This window comes from Tachysurus vachellii, chromosome 1 (assembly GCF_030014155.1).
Source record: "Tachysurus vachellii isolate PV-2020 chromosome 1, HZAU_Pvac_v1, whole genome shotgun sequence".
NCBI classification, from domain to species: Eukaryota; Metazoa; Chordata; class Actinopteri; order Siluriformes; family Bagridae; genus Tachysurus; species Tachysurus vachellii.
Window position 1 is genome coordinate 22,143,811 of NC_083460.1, and position 12,258 is coordinate 22,156,068.

At 40.4% G+C, this 12,258-nt stretch overlaps 1 protein-coding gene across 4 annotated transcripts in view; it reads right to left on the minus strand.

Moving 5' to 3' along the window:
• Window positions 1-12,258, minus strand: part of LOC132850712 (protein kinase C-binding protein NELL1-like) — a 154,851-nt gene that overhangs the window by 65,082 nt on the left and 77,511 nt on the right. For all 4 annotated transcript variants that reach the window (XM_060877391.1, XM_060877385.1, XM_060877396.1 and 1 more), the window contains exon 12: window positions 11,524-11,652. In XM_060877391.1, coding sequence (XP_060733374.1) covers window positions 11,524-11,652 — 129 coding nt within the window. The remainder of the gene's footprint in view (window positions 1-11,523; window positions 11,653-12,258) is intronic.

The following is a 12,258-nucleotide window of genomic DNA, read 5'->3' on the forward strand; positions in this document are numbered from 1 at the left end:
AACTAAGAGATTTGCAGAAGTGGCTGATCATCACAAGACGCGAGCAAAAAAAATCAAAGTTCTCTGACATCTCAGCAAGAAGAAGAGACTCTAGCCAGGCACTGTTACAAGGCCATCCTGACAAAAAGGAGTCTGCTTGGGATTGGATCTCTAGCAGAGAAAGAAAATCACCAAGGTCACCTTCCTCACTGACTAGGGATAGTGTGACATCTCGAAAGCTCATTACTGTACTTACTACCATGTAACCTTTCTGTGTTTTACCCCAAAAGAACAGAGTGGGATCTACCCCATTTTATGGAGGCCCTTAAGTCCTCTCCTTACCATATGGGGCAGTGACTTAGTGTGCAGAGGATCAGGGTTCAAGCCCCAGCACTGCCAAACCTAAGCTTACATCATGAACTACAAAGTACTACAGTATTTAAAAAAGTATTTAAAGTACTTTACAGCCAATGTAAATGCATAAGACATGTAGATGTCATCCAGTGGCAGTGTGGCATAGTGGTTACTATGTTGATGCTAAAAAATGTTCCTTCATCTACCTAGCAATTCGCTGAAAAGATACTGGATAACCTTTCTATCATTGCTTACTGGATATCATTTGCATCTCAGGGGCTTTTTACACCTGGTCACTTCATGCATTTTCTGTGATTGGATAGCTATACGATGGTGAAAAGACCAGGTCTAAATGCCCTCCGAAACGTTTTCGAGACGGATATAAATCAATTCAAACCACTTCAGGAGGTGGTCTGGGACGCATTTCAAATGAAACTGGACAGGTGTAAATGAATGTGATTGTTCAAGCCACATACGTCAGTGCTATACTCCTCCCGAGGTAAAATGAGGTAAAATATATTTGCATTTTGGGCGGGAGTAGAAAGATCGGATTGATATCCGATTCGCCAAGATGCATTTCTGTGGCCTAATGTAAATGGTTTTAACAAATCTGATAGCTATCGGATCAGAGAAAACACATGAAGTGACCAGGTGTAAAAAGGCCCTCAGACCAAACTGAAATGATTACCCAATGTCAAAGATCTCCCATCAGCTAGAACCTGTCAATGCTCTCACCATTTAAACACTGATAAGAGTCTGTCCATCCCTCCATCTTCTGCAGCGCTTATGCTACAAAGGGTCACAGAGAACCTGGAGTCTATCCCAGAGGACTCTGGGCACGATGTGGGGGACACCCTGGATAGGTGCTAACACATCACAGGGAACAATCACACACATGAGTGCTAAAGAAAATGGATGGCTTTAGATGCCATCCCTCAGTGAACAATCTAAAGGACGAACACCTCTTTATTCACTCACTCTTGGTCCAACTGAACAGACTGTTAAAAGACAAACTCATCATTTCAGAATGCACACACACACACACACACACGCTTTGAGTGCTTGAGACACATTCCTTTTGAGCTCTAAATTAACTGAAAGCATTCCCATTAAAAGTGTGTACTTCTGGGCAGTAAAGATAGTGCTCCCATTAACGTTACTGTGCTTTGGAACTTATTTTGGCACTGGATATTCTGGTGTTTTTATAGTTTCGGTTGGTGCCCTTCCATCACACAAGTCTTCTAAAGTCTCTACGATATCGTTCTCCTTGTTTCACATACAGGAGTTGTGGCCATGTATCTCACCTGGTTCTTGGTTATTCATTATTATGAGCTGACAGACGATTAGTTTCAGTTATAGAAGCAGAGTTACACTCGTATATATTTTTTGGAAACCCAACTGTAAGGTGATGTAAAGATCAAACATGGCAATATCAAGATAATGCAATGCAATACAGACTGGAACAACGTTCAGCACAGAATAAAACCCCTTCAGTAAGTGAAGCATTTTTTCTAATAATGGATACGATGCTTTCCTCTGAAGTAGAGTGTTGATATCACTTCCCTCCAGACTTATTATTCCCTTCTGTGATGAAAATCACCTCATTTAGCCTTCACGTTCACACATCTTTCAAAGGCTTCAGGGGGAAAAGAGGCAATTCTCCAACAGGCTGCTGAGCGAATACAACTCGTTTGAGGGAAGACGCGTGGATATGCATGGGCACATCTAACACACACACACACACACACACATCAACATACAAAAACCCCTGTCTAAGTTAATGATTCAAACCTCTGCATATTACCTTCACTAAGATCTTATAAATAAAAAATGGAGAATTACAGTCATGTTCATTAATGAGTGACTGATGTAAGATGCCGCTATCTTTATCTATTTAGTGCTCGAAACATTCATAGCTGTATTTAAAAGTGGGCGTGGCCTAAACCAGCAGGTTGGTTTTCTTTTTAAATCTTCACATTAATAAATGTGGTCTTTCTTTGTCCCCTAAGCTTCATATCTGACTAGGAAGTGAAATTTGTGTCTTTTTTTTTTTTTTTTTTTTGCAAGAATCTAGATATTTGGTGATTTCATCATTCTTTAGCGCTACTCATGATTAGGACAGTATTGCGCCATATACAGCAAACATTTCCTGAACAGGACCAATACACACCTGCATGCATCAAATCCATCCACGATCCAGTCCTCCTCCATCCATCTCATATACCCCTCCATCTCTCTCTCCCTCCCTAAATCAATCCCATCTAACCCTCTATACATCCATCCTTCCCTTTGCCTATCTATCCTTTACTTTATTCTAAATTTGTCTATTCATCCCTCCCTAATCTACCATTACTCTCTCCCTCCATCCTTCCTCTATCCATCCTATCTACAACACTATCCCTTCGTCCATCCATCCAGGCACCCCTCCAAATACGCATCCCACTCTCCCTCCCTCCCTCCATCCATCCACTCAACCATCCATCCATCCATCCACCCAATGATCCATGTATAATAAGTAACCACAATGAATACCATCACAGTGTGAATGCAAAAGTTCATTAAAGACAAAAGCTAAAAGAATAAATGTGTGATTTTGGGTAGAGGTGAGACACAATCTCTGTAAATCCCTCAACCAAGTCTGGTATCTGATCATTTTATTGCTTACTCTGTCTCTGTTATGAATTTTATCACATTAAAACTAGGACACAGTTTATTTGGCTCTTACGAAGTCTTTTACTGGCAGCTTAACTTTTTCTCTTCTTCACTATCTACATGAGAATCCTCAGAAAGTATATCAGCCATAACCACCTGCCAGGACATTAGTAGCAGATCCTTTAAATCCTGTAAGTTGTGAGGTGTTTCCTCCATGGATCAGACATGTTTGTCCAGCACATCCCACAGGTTGAACATTTAAAGGGTGAACATGGTCTGTAGCAATGTTTAGGTAGGTGATACATGTTAAAGTATCATCCACAAGAATGCAGGTTTCCCAGCAGAACGTTATCCAGAGCATCACAATGCCTCGCCCCCTCTCCTCTTCCTATAGGGTATACGTACTGTATATACTGTATGTTGGCACAAATCTGGAAACACACAGAATGTCATTGTATACTGTATCATAATCGGCACTTAACTTGAACTAAATCCAAACCCCGTTCCAGCATGACAATGTCCCAGTGCACAAACCAGCTCCATAAACACCTCACTGGTGTGGAGGTGAATGTTGGACTGGAAGAACTCCAGTGTCCTGCACTGAGCCCTGACTCTGACTCAACCCCACTGAACACCTTTAGTTTGAACTGGAACTGTAGTCTCTTCAACATCGGTGTTGACATACAGAAGAAGTTGGTTATACAAAGACACGAGGCTTCAGAAAGCCGAGCTGAACTTGAGACATATTATTCAGTCTAGCATTCAAACATGAGTCATTCATGTAGAAATGACACGAAGCGGCTAACATGCAAAAAAACATAAAATTTCATATAAAAAAGAGGACAGAGAAAGAGAGTACTGTATGTCCCTGTTCCTGTGCATGTGTTTAATGACACCATCTTGTTGCTCCTAAAACACTTTTTATAGCGTGTTCTATCTCGACAGGAACTTTTTCACCTTATAAATGCCTTTTTCAATTGAGAATCGTCCTTAATGGAACCTCAGCTGAGAGCATGACGCCGAGGCCCGGTGGCACTGAGGTCTTTTATTCTCAATCTCCCCATCTCTACAGCTTTTCTTTTTCTCTATTACCTCCCTCTTTGAAAATCATCTGTATGGGATTGAAGAGATGTTTTTGCATTTCTTGCAAAGGTCTTGACAGAAAATGAAAAGTGATAGGTATTATAAAACATCTAAAAATCATCATCGCACACTAAATGGACTCTTTGTAGTCTTTGCATACAAAGCTGTGTCTTTTAAAAAAAATACGAATAAATTAACAAATAAAAACTGCCTGATTTCCTCTGCCTGTTATTCTTTTCCCCTCGATCTTAAACCTATCTGTGTTCATATTTATATCCATTTTCTTTTTGCAGCTGGAAATAAAACTTCTTCAGAATTAACTGTAAAGTTCTTGCCCAAGTCAAAAAAAGATTCTCAGGCATTTGAATATTTAAAAAAAAACTCTAAAATATTGAAATATCATTTTGCATTCCTAGCTATGAAAAGAAACGACCTTTTTTCCCCTTTACATCTGAGACGGCTTTAGAAATAGTTATTGTTAGGTATGAAACGGCATGATAGCGTGAGCTTTCAGCAGCTCGTATTACTTAACAAAAAAAAGTATATTAGATGAAGAAAAACAAAGTTATATAATTTTATAAACCGTGAACGAACATATGATTGTGTCATGTACAGATCCACATGTGAGGGATGCGACAAAGGCTAATGAGAAAATGTGCTGTATTGGCTTTTTATTAAACAACAGGAATGTGTGTGTGTGTTTTTATCTTTTGATTAATATCGTGATAGCTACCTAATGGATTTAGCACAAACTCATGCATGTGTGATGTTTATTGTTCTTCATGTGTCCTGATAAGAAAATCTTTAATCTTCTGCCAATCCCGGCTAGTACACAACTCTATCTTTTTTTTGTTGTTTAATATGCATATTTGTGAAACATGGGGGAAGTCGTGGCCTAATGGTTAGAGAGTCTGACTCTCAACCCTAAGGTTGTGGATTCGAGTCTCGGGCTGGCCACGACTGAGGTGCCCTTGAGCAAGGTATCAAACGCACCAAATCATAAATGGCTGCCCACTGCTCCGGGTGTGTGTTCACTGCAGTGTGAGTGCACTTTGGATGGGTTGAACGCAGAGAACCAATTCTGAGTACGTGTCACCATACTTAGCTGTACCTCACTTACCTCACTTTCACTGTCACATGGCTGTTATGCCACTATGTCCTTGGGCAACAGAATTACTGATATCAGAATCAACAGACACTGATATCTGGATGTTAAGGAGACTCCAGTTCCAGTTTATCTCAAAGGTGTTCAGCAGGGTTGAAGTCAACAAGTCCTCATATGTCATGGCATCTTATCTTCGCCAGCCATCACAACCATGCTATGATCATAGCTCAAACTTTAGTCCATACTGACCTTATAATATATACTGCCTCCTTTTATATGTAGCGCAGAATACAAAATGAAATCCGTGTTTTACTGCACAATCGGCTCACCGGTTTATCGCAATGAACGGGTTTGTGATCGTCAATCATTAAGAGATAAATTAAACGAGAGAAGGAACGAGGACGACTGTATGTAGTGAAACTAATAGAGATGGGCTAGCATGGCTAGTACAGCCCTCTCTTTCAAGAAAGACTAAATAAAAAATAAACAACTAGATAAACATAGCCTGTCTGACTAAATTACACAGTAGTACAAAAAACAGTAATGGAAGTCTTGTCTTACTAGATTTGAATGAAAAATTAATAGTTTATTCACAGCCATTTCAACAGCAGCGCACAAAGAGTCAGAGAGAGAAACAACGACACAAATGTGTCTGTCTTTTTTTTCTTTCTTTAATTAATACGCTTCTTCATCTGACCTTTTCCAAGTGCTCAGAGATGTTAACAGAGTGTTGGCAGATGTGTTGTTTTTCTCTCTGAGAATAGAAAACAGCTAGGCTATAAATCCCTGTACCCTATTCTAGCAGAAAAATTAGCATAATACTTTTACCAGGACATGTTTGCTTATCACCTCCCTGGACATATTCTTCTTCATCTTCTCCTGAACTTTAAGGATGATGAGGGCAAAAAGGATAATAATAATTCATAAAGATCACTTCCTTCACCAGTAAATCCTCAGGTCATGGTTGTTCCTCAACACCACTCCACATCTACCACCATGCACTACTACTGTTTCATTACATAAAGAAATGACATTGAGACCATCTTCATTCTCTTCTCCATCGCTCTCATTCCTACTAAGGCTATCTTTTTTCAGATTTTCCTGCAAACAAGGTCACTTCTACAGTCCAAACAGTGCTCTTCACACCTCTCATCTCCAAGCAAGCTACAGTAGACAGATGCCTTAGGGCTTTTGCTTTTCTAACATATATCTAGTCTGAAAGAACAATGCATTAAGAGAGAAAATGAAAGGACTTGAAAAAAACCTACGGATTTTGCTAAATATTGATTATTAAGACACTGCTTGTGTCGTTCAATCTCCAAGGTCCAGATTTTTACTGTCCTGTCCTCATGCTTCATATCTGATGCAGTCATGAAAGAAACAGCCATCAGTTATCAACATGAAAGAGAACATATGCACATATTCAAGCTGCGAAACCAGTTATGGATAATGATTACAAATCAGCTTCTTGAACGTCTGGTTCCTTCCATCTTCTTCATGTCTCGGTTCACACTTCTCCCAGTTTTGATTGCGCTACAGACCTCCCTGGTCAACACCCAGTTCATAGCTTTCTGCTTACAAACTCAAACCTGGAATCCTTACAGTCACTGGGGGCTTCACTCAACTTTTTGGGCCTTATCCTCCTTGACGTGTCTCGTGACACGGAATCACCAGACCCCCTTTTCCACTCTTGGGATCAGGAGGTTTGAGCTGACCCGGTTTTCAGTGTACCTGTTGCATAAAGTAGAAAGGTTTTTGTTCCATCACCTCACAGCATTGGTAGATCAACTCTTAAGGCTCTTGGTTTCTGGTCAGACGTTTGGGGGTTAGAGGCTCATAACCCTCTCTCTGATCCAAGGGGCTGTTTCATTTATGTCCCGGTCTGTTTCAGTTTCCTTACAAGCTGGTGAAGAAAATAATGTTTCTGTGCTCTAACATATATGTGACAAATAAAGCCTGCTTCTTCTTCATATTGGAGTCCCTCAGGGGTCAGTCTTTGGTCCAATCTTGATCTTTACCATATCACAGTGCTCAGTGGATCTGGTCTAATCCCTGCCTTTATTCGCCTTGCAAGTTGCTGAAAAGATATTGGACAGCCTTCCTATTATCTCTTCCAGGATATCATTTGCATCTCAGATATGACCAAACTGAAATGATTATCCAACGTTCAAGATCTACCTTCAGCTAGATCTTGTTTATGCCCTCACAATCCAAACACTGATAAGAGTCTGCGCATCCCTCCATTTTCTGTAGCACTTATCCTTCACAGAACCAAGGGGAACCTTTAGTCTATCCCAGAGCACTTGTGGCACAAGGCATCGGACACAATCGATGGGGTGTCAACACATCCCAGGGCACAATCACACACTGATACACCATGGACAATTTAGAGATGGTAATCAGCCTACCACACATTTCTTCAAACTGGGAGAGGAACCCTGAGAAGCCAAAGGAAACCCCTGGAAGCATGCAAACTCCTCCCACACACAAAGTGAGGGCAGGAATCAAACCCCAAACCTGGAGGTAGCTAACCACCAAGCCTCATGAAATTCAATAGACTTGCAAGGATTTCCTAGCACTCAGCAGTGGTTCTGCTGCACAAAACAATGCCCCTGAATATATCCATGTGAAATGATTACAGCAATTTTTCAACAATATTCGATCATAAGCAAATTACTGTCAGCTGGTCGACTAGGCTGCACAGCATTGTGGGAAATGGCAGTAAATGCAACAAGGGATTCACCTTGCAAGATATTGGACCTTCGATGATGACAGTCACTTAACATTAATTTGTATGTTAAAGCCGTATTACAGGGCTAACATTACATGGTAAAATGTCGTCTATAATTTGCTCACTGAACAATTTTCCATTTGGATTTCAAAGATTTCCCTTTAATCACAGGATTCCTTTGTAATTGCTTCCAAACAGTGATTTAACAAAGGCTTAACATTAAATCTCCGGAAGATTAGAGTGAATTAACCAGCTAATAAAAAAGAATTAAGACACGTTATCATCTTTTAATCTGGTACACAGTTATCTGGCATCTCTGTCATTCCTGTCTATTGCAGTAACAGTGTTAATCAAAATGCCTGCTGCAGATCAAACGGTAAGCTGAAACTCAACTAAAAAGTAAAAAAAAAAAAAAAAGAAGATTGAATTCTTTCTGTCACCAAGCTGTACTTGTGTTTCAAAAATCATGCTTATTTTACTGCTCATACGCATGACTCAAATAAAAGGAAATGAAATAATTAATAGTTAATAGACTGGATTCCATCTTTCATGTGATACTCCTGTGACAGGAGATGAGCGCTCGTCTGTTCGGGCTCATGACAACCTGGTGTAAGTGCTTCTTTCGGTCTTTAAGGTCTAGCTGCACCTGAAAATCTGGCTGTCTGGTTCTGTGCTGATAAATTCCGTCTGCAATTGACACACGACACAGTTTCCAGCTTAAAGTGTTAGACGCTGTTGAGAGATACGTGCAGTCCTGCACTCCCGCTGCCTGATGTGAGGCGGTGCCTGATCCTGACACTTCTGCTGCGACTCATCTCACCATCCCGACCTGTCCATCTCACCCTGATGTTCTGATTCTACTTGGATCTCCTGCACTTGTCGCTGTTGTACTTTTTTTTTTATTGCTGATGGTCCACTAATGAAAGCCTTCTATTCCTCCTGTAGTGAACAATCTGCTGCTGTAATCGTGAATCGTGTCCTGTGCTCCTCCATGTATCTCATTCTATTTACAGAAGACTAATGATTTCTAATCTGGTGACACCCTCTGGAGATCTTGGTTCTTCCAGAAGGTTCTTCTCCATCCCTCAGTCACCTCGGGGTTGCTCAGGGTTGCATCTAGATTTCCATAAAGCTTCTATATATGATATTCGGTAGCATCAGAAAGGCTTGACTTCATCAGAAAAAACGTTCATCCATTATCATGTTTAACAGCCTTGGGACTGCTGTCACATGTAATAGCATAAAGATCTCATGAAGCCATGATGTAAAGGTGTTATTAAGTCAGTGCAATAATGTCTTGTAATCTTGCAAAATGAATAACAAAAGTTATGTAAATCAATGCTGCGATGGGTTGGCACTCCGTCCAGGGTGTATCCTGCCTTGATGCCCAATGACGCCTGAGATAGGCACAGGCTCCCCGTGACCCGAGGTAGTTCGGATAAGCGGTAGAAGATGAATGAATGAATGAATGTAAATCAATGCTCAGTTTAAAGGTTTTCATCCAAATTAGCCCTAATGAGAACTCTCACTCACTGAACTCACAACTCTGTCCTTGCCCATGGATTTAAGGGAAAGAAAATATAAAAGCTCAGAAAACTGCATAAACTTCTTGTTTACTCATTAGCACTGTGTGTCTACTTGGAGGAAACTTTAACGTGGTCCAAGTTTATCAGCCTATAAGGAACCTCATGATACAGCTCACCTGTTTTTATCCCTACTGGTGCAACAGATTGCAGCATTTGCAAGAGCACACACAGTAGAGCCAGTTTTTTTTTTTTTTTCTTTTTCTATTTTTCCTCCTGGGGGAGTGAGAGAACTGCACTGGGCAAAGCACCAACTTTTTAAAGCGCCAACTCAGAAGTGTCTTGTCAGCTAGAGGGATCCTGTTCAGCAGAACTAACAAGCGTTATCTGATTAAAGATGAGATAATGAGGTAATAATGAGATATTTACGTAAACGGAAAGCTAATTTCTTTTTAATGGAGCTATAATTGATATTTGAAGTATTTATTTTAAGATGATGAAGAAATTATACAAAGGCAGGCATTTTCACGTTGTCACAATGTCTACGATGAAGTGACGTCTGATTGGTCGCATGGTTTTCCGTGTTCATCACGTTTGTAGAAATACTATACAGTATGCAGCCTGACTCCGTGTGTTTGTCACTTTAAGGAAGCGCGTGACTGACCATGCACGTCGGCTTGGTTTCATTCTGCCTCTCTGACAAGCCTCTGCCGGTCTAGCGGTGGCACATCAAGCTAAACTCCTATCAGACTAAATTCATTTTACTCCCAAAGAACGTTACGAACATAAGCTGTCTGAAGCAGCACCAGAGACTCCTGAGCTGCTTTTTTTTTTAGCTAATTCAGAAAAGTAATGAATAATTTCTCTGCGTTCTTAAGCCCGACTTGGCCACACTTCAGTAATCAACATATAAATACAAATAAATATAAGGATGAAATTCAATTCAAATGCTCTTCAGATTGGGATATTGCGTCCCCAGACTGGAAATTCAGATGTGCTCAGATTCCAAAAAGAAAAGAGGCATACGTTAAAGAGCTACGTCTCCAAACTGATTTGATGCCTCTATTCTAGATTAAAGCATTTGTTTGGAAATTATTTTATTATACAACTCAGTAATTCCACTCTGCTCACCATTTGAGTTGATTCGATTCGTGATTTGGGTCGATTCGATTCACGACTCAATTTGAATCATCATTCTCAGAAGAAAATATACGATTGAAAATATACCTTTTTTTTCTGAACGGCAAACCAAGCAAAACAATGGTGTATTTTTCTGGATGATACATGAGGCATCATTTAAAGCAGAAATAAAGCTCCAAGCTCGGCTAAAACGCCTGGTTTCCCCAACCTCTTTCTAAAGATCACAGGTTTAAAAGGATATAATAATGTGATTGTATGAGTTATAACACGTGTCAGTCCTTGTGGTCTGGAGCTATCGGCCCATGTACACTCTATACATTTTAACTGCTGCTCACACAGCACGTGAGATTAGATAATTAACGGCTTGCTGATTTTCATGACTCGCATGGTTAAATCTTTGCATTGTGATGCAACACCTCACCCCTACTTCCTCATTTTCACAAGCGAACACTAATGCAGATCTGGTATGCTGAACTGGAGTCAGGTCTGTATCATCCTTTCCTGCTAGTTTTTCCTGTAGCTTATGTTTAAATTAGCCACGTTAAGCACGGAAATAGATAGAGAGATACGGTAAAGACCTTTGAAAACTCGACGATATTCCGTAAACAGGTATGATCTGAAATCACAAACTTATTCTGAGAAACACTCGCACAGATGTCCGTAAACTGAACAGCACAAAGCCGAAGTGTTCAAAGGCTCGTTTTAGCCAATAAATAAATAAATAAATAAATAAATAAATAAATAAATAAATGCTGTAATTGCAGTATTTTTCCAGAGTTCTTACCATCAACCTCAGCTATTTCACATTTGAACACTGCTCAGCTGTGACAACTTGGCTATCAAGCGCTCTTTGTCAGGTCCCGCTGTAGTTTTCCTTCAAAACACTTGAACTACTGCTGACAAACAATTTCAGTGGTCAAAAGAGAAGGGGAAAAAAGTAGAAAATCGGTCTTTACCTTCACAGTAGGTCGAATCTCCTTGTATAGCCGTGTAGCCGCTCTTGCACTCGCACTCTGCTTTGTTATTGCGGTTTTTGCAAACCGAGTTTTCTCCACAGAGAACTCTTTCTGCACAGAAATCATGACCTACAACAAACGAGAAGCACAGAGTCGACATCTGCAGTTTTCGCCGTATTAACGATCGGTTCGACACGTGTATGGAGGAGATTCTTCTCCTGGTGCTTTTGTGTTTCATAGCAGTGAAGGTGATGTTTGTTATTAGTCTGACGGTCCTCACCTGGAAACTGCTCACATCTTACTTACTAATATTTTGAAACATTTTCTTTGTTACTACTTTTTTCTTTGCATCCACAAGCATTAAATTACACATAGACTGCATTTCAACTCAACATGTAAGTGTCACAAAGTAAATTATCAGAACATCAAAGTAAAACTCATCACCCCTAATCACACCATCACTCTTCATCCCAATCACCCCTCATCACTCTTCATCACCCACCTCCCCTCATCACTCTTTATCCCCATCACCCCATCACTCTTCATCACCCACCTCCCCTCATCACTCTTTATCCCCATCACCCCTCATCAATCTTCATCACCCACCTCCCCTCATCACTCTTTATCCCCATCAACCCTCTTCATCATTCTTTATCACACCATCACCCCTCATCACCGCTCATCATCACCCCTCATCACTCATCACCCCTCATCACCCGTCATCACCCGTCATCA